The 20810-nt window shown below is 41.5% G+C and overlaps 1 protein-coding gene across 1 annotated transcript in view; it reads left to right on the top strand.

Moving 5' to 3' along the window:
• LOC124616561 (monocarboxylate transporter 12-B-like) overlaps positions 1-18011 on the top strand; it is a 93380-nt gene extending 75369 nt beyond the window's left edge. Inside the window, exons 7-8 of the mRNA XM_047144880.1 lie at positions 12667-12858; positions 17652-18011. Of these exons, the coding sequence (XP_047000836.1) occupies positions 12667-12858; positions 17652-17776 (317 nt within the window). The 3' untranslated portion in view covers positions 17777-18011. The remainder of the gene's footprint in view (positions 1-12666; positions 12859-17651) is intronic.
• Positions 18012-20810: the final 2799 nt, after the last annotated feature.

The following is a 20810-nucleotide window of genomic DNA, read 5'->3' on the forward strand; positions in this document are numbered from 1 at the left end:
TTCCCCATTCACAGGGGTCAGATCTACTTTTAAACATTTATCAGAGAGCCTTGCCTCTCCGAATTGAGGCCATTTTGAAGGCTTTGTTACACGGTATTAGAGAAACGTATCTTGGGGTTACTAGGCTTTTGTCCGTTGTGTTTACGTATAAAAAAATGGCTCGGAGCACTATGGGACTTAACTTGTGTGGTCATCAGTCCCCTAGAACTTAGAACTACTTAAACCTAACTAACCTAAGGACATCACACACATCCATGCCCGAGGCAGGATTCGAACCTGCGACCTTTACGTATACAGTGTGTAATAAAATTTTACCGAGAGACTTCGAGGATGTCTTGAGGGTCCTGAGGAACAAATTGAGAACAGAGACTTATGCTCAGAAGCGTTGTTGAGCGACACTACAGAGTGTCGAAGTTGGAGAGCTGAACAGTTGCTGTTACTTCGCCTACCTAAGTATTTCTCCAACAGTTTCGCGCTAACTAGATCCTTGATAAAGCCAACAGTTCTTACTTAAATCCTGTCTCTTCTGTTTACGCAACTCGATATAAGCCCTAGAGCGAGAATATTGGTCGCAGTAGTGATGTATAAGTGACCATCTTAGCGCATTTCCTTAGCATTCCCGGAAGACGAAAGAAAAATTAAAAGACTTATTTACGATTTGTTGGCCTAGAGGAAGTGCTGGAAAAGGTAAAGTGGAGCAACTTTTTGTAAATCCTCAGTAAAATAGGTGAATGCTGTAGGCAAAAACAGGTAATATACAATATGTAAAGAACCTAAATGGAACCACTATAAGAATGACTGAACACGATCTGTGGCCACATAGGGATGTGTCTGCGATAACCATTCCGATACTGATCAACACATTCTGCTTGCAGATGTTACTTCGTTTTTGGTTTTGTCTTTAGAAGAAATGCGTTCTGGTCGTGGTTATCAGCAACCACGTTGGTAATTAAATGGTACTCAAAGGTAATGCTGTGGACTTGAGTGAGCGTTCGATGAAAGTCTTTACGAAAATATTGAGAAATTGTTCGCAGAACTTTAGATCTTTTAATTTCGCAATACTCTCTGATGACCTCTCATAATAACTTAATTTCAAAAATCAGTAGGTATTTTTAACAGCAAAAAATACACTATATTGTTTTAATGCTAAGAGAACTATGGTAAAAGAAACTCCTTCATAAAAGAGGAAGGGCTTGGAGGAGAACTTTCCATTGCTCACAGAAGGGGATGAGACCCAAAACTTAGACAACGTTGCTTGTAGTCAAATCGGCACTGCCGATCAGAAGGTTGAACATGTGACAGCTATCGTATCTGTCAAAAAAGCTTCAGTAAGCAGGTGATACATTTAGAGATAATTTACTTCGGCAGATAAGCCATGTTACAAAATTCCGCGGAATTTCCAAGGAAACACCTTATCTCATAACAGGAAAGTACCACACTAGGACGCTTGAAATATCGCTGTGCGGGAACCAGCTTGCTATCATATTGATTCGTACGATATAGAGAAGTGCTATATGTAGGGCAGCAGTAAAAGGCACGCATTGTATATTGAAACGTATCATCCCTAGATGCATTAACTAATAATTAAATAAAAGAGTGATCGGAAATTCGGAAACAACAGCACTCCGATAGATTGAAGAATTATTTTAAAAAAACCGAATGTTAAATCAGAAGTAGTTATTATTTACGGGGTTCATAGAAGACCCAAATGGAGTTATAAAAAAGATTCTAAAATACTGTACGACAGTGTTATTTCATATTTTAACTTAGACACCTTATCGGACGAATGTGATATGCAGAAGATTGACAGTAAGCCGATCACAGTAAATACACAACACAGTTTGTAATTTGTTTGTCTTTCACGATTTATCTAAATTATTACAAGTTGATGTCACGAAAATGTAATTTTTGCTTTAGAAAAAGAACTTTTCTTTTTCTTTAACTTGCGCATGATTAAATATTGTGGCGCTATATCAGTGAACAACTTCGTTTCTGAGCGCAGCTCTAGCGAGAAGCTGGGCCGAAATGTACCAAGCACGAGAGCTAGGAGTGTGGTTTACGTATCCTCGTTCGGACAATGCGAATAATATGCTGATTACATTTTTTCTACCAAGCACTAAGTACGAGCTATTATAATTCATGTATGTTAAAAAAGTTCACTGATCTGTCTACCAGTGTGCTGCAAGATAACCTTGCTGAGTGGAATCTTGCGCATAGAAGGCGGAGCTTCTGCACAGAATATTCACTTGATCCTTTAAAGGCCGAACCGTGAAGTGCAGATAGCAGTCAAGCAGTCAAGTAAGAAGGCGGAGCTTCTGCACAGAATATTCACTTGATCCTTTAAAGGCCGAACCGTGAAGTGCAGATAGCAGTCAAGCATCAACCACACTGTACGCAAGTAGGTGAAACCGTCCTAGGTGTAATATGGCACGAAATCGTCTCCCAGATTCTACACTGATCGAATACTAATGAAATGACACAGTTTCACAGTTACTGGTCCCATAGCGATATGATTTTATGCATGTAGTTTGAAGCGGCGAATGAAAATTTGTACCAAGGCCGGGAATCGAACCAGGATTCTATTCAAATTTTCTCTCGCCACTTCAGTCTGTATATATAAAACCAATCGAATAGTTTACAGGAAAGCTACTAGATGGAGATGTCCAACTCAGACAGTCATTTGACGGGTACCCTTGTGATTATCGTCAAGACCCTAACTACAGTACCTTTCTGAAGCCCTTCTTTGAAGTCTGAGGTTCGGCTTATGGGTCAGTAGGAACAGGTTTCAATGACAGTTTTGTTGGTTTTTATGAATATCGAAACTCAGTCCTCTGGGTTTTAAAGCGACATATGCGCATATTGTAATATGGCTGAAGAAAAGTTTTATTGACAAGCCGGCCGGCGTGGCCGACCGGTTCTAAGCGCTACAGTCGGGAACCGCGCGACCGCTACGGTTGCAGGTTCGAATCCTGCCTCGGGCATGGATGTGTGTGATGTCCTTAGGTTAGTTAGGTATAAGTAGTTCTATTCTAGGGGACTGATGACCACAACAGTTAAGTCCCATAGTGCTCAGAGCCATTTGAACCATTTTTCTATTCAGATTCAAAACATAAATAATGTTGTGGCCATGGGTGTTGGTCATGAAACTGGATTTCAGGAAGCGAACGTGAGAGAGAAGAGTGTAGCAATGCTGTCATGCCATTATTAAACCAATAATGTACGGTGGAGAACTAGATGGGGTGAAACAGTTGATAAACTGTTAAAAGAGAACTAGGTCCGCGTTACATTCTTACATTGAACTTAAAAACTGGCTTGGCAGCTAAGGGAATTTAACCTCTGTGGGTACTTTAGAACTGTGTGATGATGATAATGCATATTGTTATGCCTTCAGCTGCCAGAGATGGATGGAAGGAATTGGGATATCAATTGAATGATTGTAAACAGTGAGTTCTAGTGTAGTAGGAGCAGATTTGTTCTCATATTTTGGACGTACATGGGATAGATCTTAGTGCAGTTGTGGCAGGGAAGTGTGTATTTCAGGTAGGAGCTGATTTTGTGGGGGTGTTGGCACTTGAAATAAGGACGGGTGGCAGAGTTTTCGGATTTGATGGTGCTCAAAGTATTGTAGGCATTGGCAGGATATTAGTTTGGGTAGACGGAACGAATGCTTAAGTGGTTAGCATCAACTTCAGTCAAGGTGTCCTACATGACGGAAGCAGTGATGAAAGGATTGGAAGGTACCGGGCTAGTGTTAGATCTGGGTGTAGCTGTTCTCACTATAAAAATTCCAATCAGCACAGAAGTAACCTTGGGTTAATTTAGATGGCATATTCCGGGGCTGGGTTCGTTGGTGTGGAGCTAGAGTTAGAATTGGCAGTAGTTGCAAGGTCTTCCTCTACTTTTGTATCCGTCCATTAGTTTCCACAATAGTGCAGTTTTGGGAATAATTCCATCTTTCGTGTGTAGAACATGAAGCGCAGGCTTCAGTCTTCTTTCAGCAACGATTTTGTGCAGGCTGAATTTCATCATTTGAAACTTTGTTGCGGTAATTGACGTTCAAAATGTGCTTCAAACATCGTTGGTGAAAAACATTGAGCTTATGTGCCCAATTTCCTGACATTTTCCAGGTCTCACAAGCTTACATGGCCATTAGTAAGATGACAGAAGAGCGCAGTTGGAACTTTGTAGACGTAGTTATAGAGCTATATGGATCGCATTTGACTGGAGACTATAGAAGCGTTCGCATCTAAGCTGCTGATGTCTGCATCTACGTTGCCGTTGTTACAGATAAGGCTGCCGAGATATGGTAAACGATGGGCACCTCGTGGTACGTTCTATTGCACTGCAATTTGAGTCCTGTTGAACTGCCATTCCATCCAGCATTGTACTCATTACATATGTTTTATATAGGGTCTGCCTTTAGCAAAACACGATTTTGTTTTTTAACCCAAACATGTTTCACTCCAGTTGCAGCATCTTCAGTGGACTTTTATTTTTCATCTGTTAAAGATAAAGAGTATTATTTGTTGTTTGTATACATGTACCTATTAGTCTTTAAATCGTAATTACAGATATTTGAAAAAACACAAAACTTATGAATTCATACCTTTTCTTTTTTACCACATGGTGTGGTTTTTCTGATGTGTTGTGTTACTACAGTGACCGTTTTGTTCCACAGTTTCTGATCTGCAACCACTTATACCTTATAGTAGATAAATTGTTTAAGTTAAAATTACGATTTCAAAACTTGTTATTTCTACGCCTGAATTTATATTATTCTCTCTCTCTCTCTCTCTCTCTCTCTCTCTCTCTCTCTCTCTCTCTCTCTGTGTGTGTGTGTCTATTTACATAATTTTTCACTTACATTTTCTTTTTATTCATCATGTCACTGTAGTAACACAACACATCAGAAAAACCACACCATGTGGTACGAAAAAGGTATGGATTCATGTGTTTTTTCAAATATCTGTAATTACGATTTAAAAACTAATAGCTACATGTATACAAACAGCAAATAACACTCTTTATCATTAACAGATAAAAGATAAAAGCCCACTTAAGATGCTGAAACTGCAGTGAAACATGTTCGGGTTAAAAAACAAAACTTTGTTTTACTAGAGGCGGACCCTATCCAAAAACATATGTATTGTTAAAGCAAGTACGGAAGAAAAGAGCTTCAACCCCAAGATGATTATTGTACTCATTAATTGTACACTTTCTGGGATTTTTGGCAGAAAAGCGATGTCGTCAGCAAAATCCAGATCCGTAAGCCTAATTTCCTCATTCATACGTATTCTCGTGTTGAAATTGTCTGCAGTTTTTATGATTATGGAATCAACGACTAATACAAAAGGCAGTGACAACAAAATGCAGCGTTGTCTGACGCCTGAGAGAACAGTGAAGAAAGGGGCGTTCCTCTCCTCTATTCTTACACAGCAACTCAATCAAATACCAAGTTCGGCTTCGAATACATCGCTCTTTTGTATTCCTCTCCGTCGTCCAATTGTCTCTTCAGCACGTGTACTCACACTATCTTCGAATTTAAATTACTGCGTCTCATGTCTTTAGCTAGATTTTTAAGTGTCTAGGTTCGATTCGTAAGACTGATTATGAATGGATTTTCCACTTCCTTGCGTTTTATCCTTCGCCACATCAGATGGTTACTTAGACTGTCGGTATTGCTGCGATTTGAATTTCACTCTCTCGTAGAAACGGCGCGACGCAAGATCCACAATACAACAGGTAGGTGTATTACGTGACTGTTAAGGTAGTAAAAAAAAAGGTGGAAACAGTTGGGTACTTGGCAGAATGATTAAACAAACTACAAACAATCCTGTTGGAAGAACATCCACAACTCAGCATTGTAGCAGAGGTTGAAAATACCGCTTCAGTTGTAAATTACCTTATTTTCACACGACCGGTGTCGGACTGTTATAAGCCCATTCTCAGGTGCCGTAGCTGTGCTGTGATCCCCGAGCGCCGCGTAGACCAGTCAGGGAGTTCTGTGTTCATAGGCAGCACACCGCGCCTGGTACACGCGGCGCTCGGGGACCACAGCACATCTACGGCACCTGAGGATGGACTTACAACAGTCCGAAACCGGTCGTGTGAAAATAAAGTAATTTACAACCGAAGCAGTATTTTCAATTTCTGCCATTAAAATAGCGTTGTAGGCGAACCGAATAGTGTTTAGGGTAGTCAGCCCTTCTGTACTGACTACCCTTGGATGGTGCTACCTTGTGACATTTCAGGTATGTGAAGGATCATTTATAGATAATATGGTCGTTGGGGATTCTCTAAAGAGGAAAATGAGATATGTAGAAAAATCGTTGTTACAGATGCGAACGGCAGTCCAGATTTCAAGATCTGTCGATCTCATCAGCTGTGATTCCATCCCTGACCAGTGAGATGAGAATCAGCAACGTCGGGCATATTGTACTGAAATGTGATGGGGATGGGTCAGAGAGCTGAGAGTGGCATGGAATGAAGCACCGCTGTTCTGGTTACAGACGGGTAATCGGTCGGACCGACCGCCGTCTCATTCTACTCCAGTGACGTAGGGTTGAAGGTTTAGCAGGCCTGATGCCGCTACTGCTCTTCATGTAGCTTCTATTTGGTATTACGATCCTAAGTGCACCACTTTTCTGTCCTCCCACTACGAATAAAAACCTGATAATACCAGGAGACGAACGTGTGTACCCTCATGGCCATTACCACTCCGACCACCAGCTTCAGAGGCAGACTAGCATGGTACTGGTGGGCTTCAAAGTGTCCCTCAGTAGAACTGCCAGTAATGAAATCTTATCTATGTAAGGTTTGGTAGATACGAAGTTTAAGTGAATGATTGCAGATCTTCTGGACATTAATGGTTCAGGGACGTAGGATAACCTTGAGATAGCTGGAAAGTACATGTAGTGAGGTAGTTGATTTGAAGGAGTGCGCAGATGTAAGAGGTTAAACAGGCATGGGATTGGTTAGGCCTACGATGCTTATATTATACACTACTGGCCATTAAAATTGCTAAACCAAGAAGATGACGTGCTACAGACGCGAAATTTAACCGACAGGAAGAAGATGCTGTGATATGCAAATGATTAGCTTTTTAGAGCATTCACACAAGGTTGCCGCCGGTGGTGACACCTACAACGTGCTGACATCAGGAAAGTTTCCAACCGATTTCTCATACACAAACAGCAGTTGACCGGCGTTGCCTGCAGAAACGCTGTTGTGATGCCTCGTGTAAGGAGCAGAAATGCGTACCATTACGTTTCCGACTTTGATAAAGGTCAGATTGTAGCCTATCGCGATTGCGGTTTATCGTATCGTGACATTGCTGCTCCAATGACTTTTAGCAGAATATGGAATCGGTGGGATCCCAACGGCCTCGTATCACTAGCAGTCGAGATGACAGGCATCTTATCCGCATGGCTGTAACGAATCGTGCAGACACGTCTCGATCCCTGAGCCAACAGATGGGGACGTTTGCAAGACAACAACCATTTGCACGAACAGTACGACGACGTTTGCAGCAGCATATCAGCTCGGAGACCATGGCTGCGGTTACCCTTGGCCCTGCATCACAGACAAGAGCGCCTGCGATGGTGTACTCAACGACGAACCTGGGAGCACGAATGGCAAAGCGTCATTTTTTCGGTTGAATGCAGGTACTGTTTACAGCATCATGATGGTCGCATCAGTATTTGGCGACATCGCAGTGAACGCACATTGGAAGCGTGTATTCGTCATCGCCATACTGGTGTATCACTCGGCGTGATGGTATGGGGTGCCATTGGTTACACGTCTCGGTCACCTCTTGTTCGCATTGACGGCACTTTGAACAATGGACGTTACATTTCAGATGTATTACGACCCGTGGCTCTACCCTTCATTCGATCCCTGCGAAAACCTACATTTCAGTAGGACAATGCACGACCGCATGTTGCCCGTTTTGTACGGGCCTTTCTGGATACAGAAAATGTTCGACTGCTGCCGTGGCCAGCACATTCTCCAGATCTCTCACCAATTGAAAACGTCTGGTCAATGGTGGCCGAGCAACTGGCTCGTCACAATACGCCAGTCACTACTCTCGATGAACTGTGGTATCGTGTTGAAGCTGCATGGGCAGCTGTACCTGTACACGCCATCCAAACTCTGTTTGACTCAATGCCCAGGCGTATCAAGGCCGTTATTACGGCCAGAGGTGGTTGTTCTGGGTACTGATTTCTCAGGATCTATGCGCCCAAATTGCGTGAAAATATAATCACATGTCAGTTCTAGTATAATATTCCCTTTTATGATCTGCATTTATTCTTGGTGTAGCAATTTTAATAGCCAGTAGTTACATTGTATTTATTGATTTGCAGAGTTTTTGCTTCTTCTATGTAACGGCATATTCGGTGAAGTTTCTTTTTGTTTTTGTAGTGTCTGACTTGGTAGGCTGTTTCTGGCAGTATTAACAGCCCCTCGTTTTAGTGAAACATCGGGTGGGTGGAGTTAACATCACAGTTTGTTCTGTTACTGTTAAGTGGCACTGGTGTACAGGATATCTAGTTTCCCCTCGTGCATACTCTTCTACGTCACCCGTGCCAGTGCAACGCTACCTGATACGGATTTATATTACGAAGCGCAATCAGCCCCAACCCTCTTCGATACATGCCTTGAAATTCTAGACAGACTTGGACATCGCTTCACCTTCCAAATCCGCCTACCTTCCCCAACCTGTATCCTGTACCCACTCATCCAGTGACCACATCTTCTTCTCTTCCTGGTCACTTTCCAAACCAAAACAATAATCGGAAAACCCAGTTTGCAGACTTTCAACCTAGCTACTGGCACCCGCGAAAACGGACGAGTGGGAGAGACTGAGGCAGCTGCATACATTTCGTACTTGGGCAACGAGTCGAAGAAGATCGTCAGACACCTATGACCGCGTAACACGAAGTGTGTGGTTTCGGCTCACTTCCCGGAACATTCGATTTATGATGATCAGTGAAAAACGATCCAGTCTACTGTAAGTTATAAGTCACCCGTATCCTCTGCCAGTGTGGCAAAGCATATTTTTGGAAGTCTGTGCGCACACCTGAAGAGCGATACGCCAAACGTAAACTGCGTTCGCACAGCTCCCACAACCACAGACTCGGTCCTTTCGGAGCCCCACGTAGGAGATGGCCATGCCGTAGCCTATGGGAAAACGATGTTTCTCGGAGAATTATTTATTATGGTTCATTGCAACACAAGCGTTTAAAATCCCGAATAATAAGAATCTGATATACAGAGAGACGAATTACGTCTTAGGAATCGTCGGGAGTCTCGGATAGGCGTACTGCGGACAGTGTGTCGAGCGGGATAAGTCACAAGAATGAAAACCTCATTGCTGTGGCGGCAGCAGCAGTTGGGAGAGCCGGTAAGAGAACCAATAAACGTTCAGCCGGAGTCCAGCAGTCGTCAACAGTCACCTGAAGATGACAGCGAGCCTCCTTGGCAAAATTTCGCACAGAACCAACGTTTTAGCTCACCAATAAAGCTGAGCAGAATTAAAATCGTCATTCAGTAGTTAATTTTTTTTCGTCCTTTTGCCTTTGGTGATACTATCTGTTCTACCTTGTCATGTGCTACGAACACTTCAGCTACATTGATATTATGTCCTGAGATACCACATCCCTTAACAGTTATTATATTATTAAATATGTCAATATTAATAAAGCGTCAAGAACGGTGATAAACCTAACGTGCTGCCACACCTGTTTTTTATATACTGGAGCGTTCTTCCATACCTGTTAGTAATACCGGAAAGACAATCCGTGTCTTGCACCTGCACTCCCTAAATGATTTCCCAAATCGGAGTTTCTACAAAAAAAAAAGGAAATTAAAAAATATTTCCTCATTTATGTACCAAGTAAATCCGCTCAAAATTCCATACTGCAAGTGAAAGAGATACATCACAGCATTTCTCAGGACAGACCTGCTGCAGTTCATGCTGTAAATGAAAGTGGAATATCAGAGCATTTCTCGGTAGAGATCTATTGCATTTGAATACAAAATTTACTAAATCCAGGATTTAAGTAGATATCTTACTATTAATGTATGGAGACCTATGGGCTACCGTGGTAATTCTATGTCAGCGATATGTCCAGCTTTTAGACAGAAATCCACAGTGGAACGTCTCTGCATGCTCCTCTCTTTCCCGCAGTAAGCAGACGTGCCCCTTTTTATGTCCCATGTCGTAATTACAGAAGACACTTACGAAACATAATTCTTATTTTTCCTGTATCTTCACGGTGTTGGCATGTTACTTGGTGCTGTCGTCACCCCTTCCACACCTTTGGAAGGGTGTGTTGGATTTTCGAAGAAGAGTGAGTAAGGAAGAACTACAGTTTTGGTTCCTAGTCGTCTCTGATTTCTTTTCATGTCCTCAAGAGCACCTTTAATTGCCAGTCATAATCATCGAATTCATTCATCGAGTGAATTTACGCTAAAACAAATCTTGAGAGGATCATACTTATCGTGCCGTTTGGTAACGATCTGGTCGCCCATACTGTCTCGGTAGCTACAAAGCTAAATTTTGGATCAAAATCGATAGATAAACAATACAAATGCATTTAAAACATGTTCCATCTGTTTTCAAAGAGACAGTCCAGCATTATGCTTGAAGTAGCTATGTATGTGAAGATGAGCCTGAAATCGTTCGGAAACCGGTTCATGGAATGAATAGATAACTATTCGAATAAAAAGTGACTGGTTGCTGTTTTATGTGGCATGCACCAATTCCACGAAAACGTCTTGATTACTAAAAACTTCATGTATGAAGCGTTTCGAGTCATCATCATCACATAAACTCACATACAGTTGCCATTAGGTGATATTTGTAAAAGATGTTATTTGTAGACTTACCTTCTTTTATGTACTTACATGTTTAATACATTTCCACTAACACAATGTGGTTCACCCTTGGAACTCATGCACACTTCTCTTAATCATCAAAAGCTACAGTGAATATACAAAAATTCACAGACACTAAGGCGCTGCAGTCATGAACTGTGCGGCTGGTCCCGGCGGAGGTTCGAGTCCTCCCTCGGGCATGGATGTGTGTGTTTGTCCTTAGGATGATTTAGTTTAAGTAGTGTGTAAGCTTAGGGACTGATGACCTTAGCGGTTAAGTCCCATAAGATTTCACACACATTTGAACATTTTTTTTATTCACAGACATACCTATCATTATGTACAGTGCTCAAAATATATTGGTATATTTCCGAAGCTTTAAAAGTGACTGTTTGGATACAAAACACGTTATGGTATCAATACAATGGTTTAAGTAGATGTTTCTACCGTGAGTGGGGCAATATGTGCAGTCTATGGCCACCGCGTCACCTGTAAACGTTGCAGTACCCTAGAGCTGTGTTGCTTCAGGATTGTTTGGACAACAATAATGTGCGATCAGAGGTTCCGTATAGCTTCCGAGTGGGGCAGCGAATGAGACAGGTGGACTCGCAGTGAATGCCACTGTGGGTCAAAGTGATACCTCTAGAACCTGCAACAAGTTTCTAGCGCAGGGTCAGCTGATGACGTGGCAGTAGTGACCACAGAACAAAATGAAACAGGTGTGCCGGACCGACATCTGTACATAGACACCCTCAACACAATGCGACACGTCTACGCTGACAGTTCCAAACAGCTACAGGAGTCCACGCGTCAACACAGATGATACAAAGTAGGCTCCGTGAACAGGGATTGCGCGTCAGAAGACCTTTCAAGACTCCACTGTTAAATTGGGTTAGATGTGGGGCTTGTATCGCATAGGCATGAGATCACTCTTTTGGGCTAAGCAGCAGTGGGACCCAACCCTCTTTTCTGATGAGACCTGCGACTGCCTCCACACTTATAATACTGATATTCGTGTGTGGAGGCTACAACAACAACGTCCACGCCCCAGCTGTATCGTAGATCGCCACCCTTATCAAGACCCTTGTGCCAATACATGGGAAGATGACTGGTGTGGAGTATCGGGACGACATCCTTGCAGGCATTGCGGCTCCATTTGCTGAACATATTTGAGCGGGATTACAGCTGATTGACGACAATGCGGGCCCCCACCGTCACAAGCTTGCGAAAACTTTCCTGTTGGAGAATACAGTCGGGTGGAATGGCTCCCATATTCTCCAGATCTCAACTGCATTGAAAATGCATGGGCCATGCTAAAACGAGCGGTTGGTAATCTTTCCGTCCCACCAGAGATCGCAGAGAGGCCGCTGTGGAGGAATGCAGGAATATCTCACAGACTTATCTGGACAATTTGGAAAGGAATATGCCTAACAGATTTCAAAAGTCTCTCCAGTTATGAGGAGGGTCAATGGGTTCATAAAGAATGTTTTATGCAATATGAAATTGAAAATAAACTGTAGTGACTGCTAGAATTTTTTGTAAGACTTTATTTCTGTTTCTTTGATAGTGTTGATCAAGTGTAAATGTGCTTATCTCCCTTTTTTCGTATTCTTGTGGCTGTATCTGACAGTACAAAACCAATTCTGTTTCCTATTATGTCCAGTATTGGCAATAAATCAACATGCAACATTTATTTTGACCACTGTGCATTATTTCTAAGAGGAGTAGGTATATTTAAGTAGCCTTGTTGAGCATACATTACAACAAGTCATGACGCCTTGTTCTCAGCAATCGCGATGAGCACCGGGATGGTGCCACTGTGCGTGTGGAACGCGCTGTGCGGCTTCTCTCGCGGCGCCGCCGTCGTCAACAACAACCTGTGCGTCGCCGAAGTGTGTCCCGAGGAGAAGCTGCCAGGCGCCGTGGGGCTCAACATGGTCTGCACCGGCTTCATGCTGCTCGCCGTGGGGCCCATCATAGGTAAGGGTCGGGTCTGGCTTCATACACTCGATACCTAACATTTCCCAGTACTCAACATTACGTATATCGTGAGGGTGTACCGCATGTAACGTTCAGCCCGATAGCTGAATGATCACGGTGACGGACTGCCGTCCTAAGGGGCCCAGGTTCGATTCCGTGATGGGTCGGGGATTTTCTCCGCTCAGGGACTGGCTGTTGTCATCATCATCATTTCATCCCCATCTGGCTCGCAGGTCGCCCAATGTGGCGTCGAAGGTAATAAGACCTGCACCAAGGCGGCCGGCCCAGCCCTGTAGAGGGCGTCCCGGCCAATGACGCCAAACGCTCATTTCCGTTTCCACCGTATGTAACAAGTGCGTCATTTTAAATGAACGATCTTAGGCAGGACGTTATTTAGTTAGTGACCTCCACTGTTGCTTAAATCGCTCAGAATCTCTCCGAAGGTTTATTTAACCGGTACCAGCCTGTACCATACGACATAAAGAATGTATTAACCATATGCCACGACAGTCAGTAGATGGGCAATTACGTCTCGTTAAAGCCACATTAAGGGGAACGAAACGGTAGATGTTTATGCTAAGGAATTCACAAGCGACGGAGTAGTAATAGATTATTACTTACTATGAAAAACTAGAGACTAAGCCAGGAAAATGTGGAACAAATAATGTGAGGAGTCTTTCAGACATAAAATTATACGTTACTTTATCAATTTTAATACTTGTTGAGCTCCATGGCTCTCTGTTATACTACCTAATAAATACAGCTACTAGTAACTTGTTTTGTATTTTTATTTATGCCAGTAAACGTTACTGGGTTTCGCCTATCTTCGTTTGACGTGGTACACTGCTTGACAATCGCAAGGAACAACTGACACTATCTAGAAAACAACTGGCAATTGTTACAGTACACCGATAATTGCTACGAATACCCGACCAATGGTCGTAAAAGGAAATTTAGAGGGTGGGATGTGTTCACTAAAGCGAAGCCTGTGCACGAACGGTCTGCATTTGACACATCGTACAGTACGTTGTTTGACGAAGGTTAAGGTGAAACCAGTAAGTGCTACCTTGTGTGTGATAAGGCAGTATGTCTGCCACACATCATTTGAGAGCTTACGATTGTGGACGATGGTTCAATGGCTAGAAATCAGTCAAAATATCACTTGTGTGGCCACAGTGTGCCCAGAAGTGGAAATTTGTGTTACAGTCTTATGGACCAAACTGCTGAGGTCATCGGTCCCTAATCGTACACATTACTTAATCTAACTTACGCTAACTGACGCTAAGGACGACACAAACAACCATGCGCTAGGGAGGACTCGAACCTCTGACGGGTGGGAGTCGCGCGAACAGTGACAAGACGCCCAAGACCGGGCAGCTACCCGCCGAGGCCCAAAAATGGCACCTCGCGCTTAAAAATGCAGCTGAAGGTTGGAATTCTATGCGAAAGCATACCGATGGTCGTATACGAAACACTACACCGTAGAAGTATCGACACGTAGCTCTAGTGACGAAAAAGAACAGACATTTGACTCCTAGTCAGATCGCTGAAGACATAGCAACCGCTATCTGTATATGAGTATCTGTCAGAGACATTTCGCGTAATTAAATCAGGCTAGCTTGTATGCTCAGAAGCCTGTTCCACGTATGCCACGTCAACCAAGCCATCCTCGAGAAACAGTTCGTTGGTCCACGGGGCGTGTTGGTTGCGATCGACAACGGTGGCGCAGAGAAATCTTCCCTGACTAATATCTCTCCACTGCGGCAAGTGATTCTGGCCGCCAGTTAGTGCTGAGAGAGACGTGAACACGCTGTACACCACAGCATGTACATGAACGTTATCCGTATGGCCTAGGCGTTATGGTGTGGGCAGGCATTATGCACAACTGCTAACGTCGCTCCAAATCTTTGCGCTAGATACCGTTACGGCACAGCGGTATTGCAGGGAGATTGCTCTTAATCATGTCCGCGTCCCTTTAAGGGAACGACAGGTACCGACTTACTTCTTATGGACGATAATGCGCCCGCACGGGATCGCTGATGTATCGGACACAACTGAAAGTTAATAGAGTGAATTTATGAAATGGCCTGAGTGATCCCCGGACCCGAACCCTGTACAGAATGCTCTTGGCAGACATATTTTTCATAGAATACCCGCTTCCCGAACCGTACAAGAACTGAAAACCGAAAGACTAGAAGACTAGGAATGGCACAACGTCCCCCAAGGAATACTAAACATTTAGGTAGCTAGCACGAGTAATAGGCACAAAATGTGCGTTAGTACCTGAGGAGGGCATATTCCTTAGTGAGAGTCCGATATTGACGTTTATGTAGGCAGTCTGACATGTCTCAAACAGGAACGTTATTTAAGTCTGTTATACTGCTTTCTCATGTTATGAAATGACTGTAATGAGTAAATCTACCACCCGACTAGTGTCACACATGTACTGTGCTTCATGAGTAGATTTTTGCCTGTGATTATTCCTGTCCAACCATGTCTCTACTCCTTAGCAACTGTTAAGCAGCGTATATATAACTCTGTTATCCTGCTTTCTCATGCTGTGAAATGAGTACCATTTTTCGTCATAAATCTACCACTCGACTTCTGTCACGCATGTACTGTGCTTCAAGCGTTCATTATTGCCTGTGATTATTCCTGTCCTACAATGTCTCTGTTCCTTAGCTGCTGTTAAGCAGCGTATATATTTAAATCTCAGTTTGCATATCGTTGAAAACATACTCTGTAATTTGGATGCTGCTGTTGTTCTATGCAAAATAACTTTTTTGTTTAACTCCTAAACTTAGCGAGTTGTACATTCACAACATATGGCTCGTTAGATATTTTAATTTCTGCTATGCTCGATATTTATCGTATTTTCCGGATAAATAATCGTCACATAAACTCTTTCTCTTTGTAGGTTGCACAAAGTCAGCGTAGTATACGCTATTTTGCCGACTGAAATGTATGTTTATAAGGAAAAATACGTCTATGGTCAAAATTTCATCTTGCTTACGGGTTCTGAAAGTGCTACTGTTGAACTGATACATTACATGTTTTGAATTTAAGCTTTCATATGAACTAAAAAATAAAGTTCTATAATATTCAATATACTTCAGTAAACATGTCGCTACTGCAGTTAGTAGATTAACATACGCAGCACTTAGTATATTCCTGCTAAACAATTTCTATTATTTTGTCATAAAGAAGTGTCAATTAAAAATATTTCATGTATGCAACCAACCGACTTCAGCAGGAATTTCAGAACCTATCGGCAGCACTTAACTTTGACCATAGACGTAATGTTTCGATGTAAACAAGTACGTCATTCGGCAACATGACGAATACTGTGCAGTTTTTCTGGAATGTAAAAAGACAAAATATCTATGTCACGATTGCGCGTACGAAAAACTGGAGCAGTATCAAGCAGAACAGAAAGTGAGTACAAGTAACGGGTAATATATTGTAAATATACAACTCGCGAAGTTAAGTAGTTAAATAAAACTGTTATTTTGCACAGGGAAACTGCAACATTCAAACTGCAGTCGTTGTTTTTAACGATGTGTTAACTGAAGATTTAAATACGTATTACTCCAGTTGAAGGTGGGGGAAACCCCGAAACATGTACTGGCATAAAAAAGAACAGTTAAAAAATGGTGGTTACTGTATTACTGCCGACGTTCAAGGATCCTCACAACCACTATGCAAGCGGCTGCCTCAAGAGACACCCACACTGCGTTAGTATTACACCACCCAAACAGAGTAAACATGACCAAGAGCAAAACACCGACCTTATCTCCTGCGACTGAATAAATCAGTATTTCAATTTCCTACGTCTGAGACATCCATCTCCTAATCGTACTCCTTGAGAGAACAACTGTTTTACAAGACGAATTTCCGCCGGATGTAAAAATGTTGTGCCCGGCACAAACAGTTCTTTCAAAAATTCTCCACTGCCGAAAGGACGTGCTGACTTCACTGTTTCAAAGGCTATGTGATAGGTTAGTTTCATTTCAGCATCATTCTGCAGCACATGATTTTTTTTCCTCTACATCATAAGGAGGAGGTGAAATCGATGTCAGAACCGTATAATGCGTTGTAAATAATAGTAACCAATTAAAAAAACTGTCACATTCCCTCTTAGCTCGAGAAGTGTGGCTTTATTTTCTTCAGTATTCAAACTGATGATTAGTTTCTCATAGCGCGATTCTAAAAGTCACCTCGTATGATTTTTGTCTTGTTTTACTGGCTTTGATTTTTACAAACATACAACCATAATGAATATACAGGATGTAACAAAAATGTACGGCACATATTGCACGACACATTCCTCACACGTAGATGAAGAAATTGAGTTATACTGTAGGAGAATGTGTCTGGTTCAAATGGCTCTGAGCACTATGGGACTTAACTTCTGAGGCCATCAGTCCCCTAGAACTTAGAACTACGTAAACCCAACTAACCTAAGGACATCACACACACCCATGCCCGGGGCAGGACGCGAACCTGCGACCGTAGCGGTCGCGCGGTTCCAGACAGTATGAGATTTTTTGAGAGAATTTCGGGACTCATTGTTGCAGGTGGAGACAGTTTCAGTCTCTGCACTGTATCATTACTTAGAAAAGAAGCCTTGTAACTGCAAAAGGGCTCAAATACTGATACTTAACGTAGTGGTTTGCCAATAAAAATGATGATAGTGGTTCGCTTTAAAATCTATATGAAAAATGTCCTACACATCAATCTCTATTCGTTACTTGTAACAAGTTGAGAGTGCATGAAATCTTTCTTGCTTTCAGGATACGTCCGTGATGAGACGGAGAACTATCCACTGTGTATGCACCTGCTGTCAGTCCTGGTGGCAATAGCAATGTTCTCCTGGCTCGTCGAAGGCGTACTGCACTGGTGTCGCCGCAAGAGATGAATGTGGGCCATCTTATGATTGGTGTTATCCCAAAGTTTAACTAACAAAACTGCCAGGACTTTTATACATAACATTGTTCCTGTACCAGGGAAAATACACTTTTGTTTGTGTCAACACTGGAATGAGGAGATGATGTAACAAAATAACTTTTCACTTAGTACTATGAACGTTGTAGCACATAAAGACTGAGGTTAGATCCGTCATATAGCGTAGTTACAGCCATAGTACGTGAAAAAGTCGTGCTCCGAAACGACACTTGGTAATGACTCTCAATAATTTCTCTACGTGCTTTGTATGATATAGCTTGATAACTGTGTTGTGCAAACCACGAGTTAAAAAGACCTGTCTTCTGTTTTGCCAATATCTCACAATTTATTTAGTTTCCTTTTGTATTAGGCTTTCCTTGTGTAGAGAATGTCAGAGTACCGATTTCCGTTCTTCCGACGCAAAGAGACTGGACAACAGGAAGTCAGCTAATAGAATGTGTCCAGAGACTAGCTGCAGAGTTGAGGCTGGGCACTCAGTTCAAAGATGAGAAACCTCGCAAGCTGCACAGACACCCAGACAAGCATTCCAGAGGCATTGACTCCACCAAGATGCAGTATTACTAATAAGAACCCAAAGAAAGAGTAAGAACCATATCTCGTATGTTGTGATGGAGAAGAAGAGCATGATAAAGAAGCATGATGAAGAAGAAGGCGTTAATTACAAAGAGAACAAAATCTATGTGAAAAGGGAGGCTGGATGTATTGGTGGAGATCATGAAGATGAAGGTTACAGTGAGGAAAATGACGACGAGCAAAAAGTAGAAGAGGGTGGTCATGATGAGGAAGACGAGGTTTATAATAAATTGGAAGTTAATCTCCAACGAATCTCCGGTAGATATCGTCTATATCTACTGGAATAAACTGAATGCATTGGTAGAAAAATTTTTTCCTTGCTAGTTTCAAAAGCAGTAGGCAATAATTCAAATGACTATGAAATTAGTAACTGTTGAAGAAGAACTTCGAAAAGCAGCGATTACTACTTATAATTTACAACATCTGCAGAAAATACAATGAAAGAGTCAACTATAGGATGACAAATTGCATATGGGAACATTCAGTAAGTTGAAAGACAACAACGCAACCAAAAAAGATACAATTCGCATTTGCTTACTTAACAGCACACTTTGAAAATGGTTAGAGCTTGTACGTGATTTCAAAGTAAAATAGATCAAATGGACAGACTTATAGTGCTAACATTACGAGCTGACATACTGTCAGCTATTGGTACTACCATACAGTCTTAAGATTCAGTGCCTGGCACCTGCTTTCAAGTTACAGCACACACATTGTCAAGTCATGTCGCACACACTGCCAGCTTCTGGTTTTAGAATACTAGTTCAGTTCTGAATGCTTGTTTCTTTATGTCAGCTATTACTGCCTCTCCACTTAGCATTACTAGCAGAAGATGACAAAATTTTGTAGTGCAAGATAAAATTAATATCCTAATGTTGGGTCACTATGGTGTCTGAATGACTACGAGATTGGTTAAATGAATGCATGCGACTCTGTTTCTCACCTATACGAATGTTTATCAACGAAATTCAGTTTGCTATTTTTCTGAAGACTTACTTCAAGGAATGACGAACTTACTCCATTGAGCCAGATCTTTGATGTTGTTGACTGAACAAAATTTTCTTAAGATGATGGTACTTGGAAAATAGTTTTAACAACTTTACCTTCCCAGATGTTTTCGCTACTAGTTAATGTATTAACAAAAATCACTGGCTGGTGGTAGGCATTCTGATCATATTTCTTTGGTAAATGCATTCTGAGCATGTGAAAATGTATGAATGAATGATGAACTACCTCAAACTGCTTTTTGGAAGTATGAGATGTTGTGAATGCCAATGCTGTTGGAATAACATGGTTTACTTTGGTAACTGTCATTGAAAAGTGCATTTTAAGCTGTAAATTAGATGAGTGATAGTGACCTTGTGTGTTTTTCAGCACTATATAGAACCAGTTTTATGTGTTTTCAATAATTTAATGCATGGTTCAAATAATAGACTATAGTCGTCGACCAACCAATAATGTATTTCAGTAGTGTAAGCAAGTGAACCTATGAATTTTTGTAATTAATACACACAATTTCTATGTAGAAATATTTAATTTGTATGTTCATTGTGCTTGTAAAGCGTAGTACAAACATCAAACTTTGGTTGCCAACAAAAAATCTTATAGAATAATTAAGTTAAGATAATACTGTCGTATGTGTTTTGTGTTGAAAGTCATACATATTTTAAAAAATAATGTAATTTTATTTTCATTCAAAATTTGAATTTTTGTTTGCAGTCAGGAATTTGTAATTATATTTGTGTTTTATGATAAGAGACCTGCATGTGTTTTGTACTCAAAATCTTTATTTATTACTATCAATACATTTATTTTGCTGAGAAAGATTATATTTTCGAGATATCGAATTTTCGTTTGTGTCTTGTTCAACCATTACCTTTGGAACTGTTTCATATCTGTCTTGTTCCACCACATTCTTTGGTCAAGTTGTATTGAATGTATTCTATTTGTGTTAGGAACTTCTCCTTGTGTGTTACAAAGCTATGTAGTTTAAGTATTACATATCAATACACCACATATTTTGACCAGATTTATGGTATTATTTGGCATGTGATAATGGGAGATACAGTCTGTAAAGACTTTAGAGAGCCTTGGCACCAAAGTTCCATTTGCTAAATGTTGAAGCATTTCCCGAAATCTCATTTTGAACATAACCTCTAACAGGAATAGTTGGAATGCAAGTAAAAGGCAATGCTAGGTTCTTCAAAACAAAGATTATTTTTTCTAGTGTAATACATATGGATTATTTTTGATGCTCCAAAAATGGTGCAAGATAAAACTTTACTGATAAATTTATAAAAATGACAGGCGATGACAGTTTGTGCTATGAACCGCCAAAACAAAGCATCAGATTGAAATGACAGCGCCCTTTACAAATTTTAGATATGGAGATACCATTGCCCTGAAACAAATGT

The sequence above is a fragment of the Schistocerca americana genome, chromosome 5 (assembly GCF_021461395.2).
Source record: "Schistocerca americana isolate TAMUIC-IGC-003095 chromosome 5, iqSchAmer2.1, whole genome shotgun sequence".
Taxonomy (NCBI): Eukaryota; Metazoa; Arthropoda; class Insecta; order Orthoptera; family Acrididae; genus Schistocerca; species Schistocerca americana.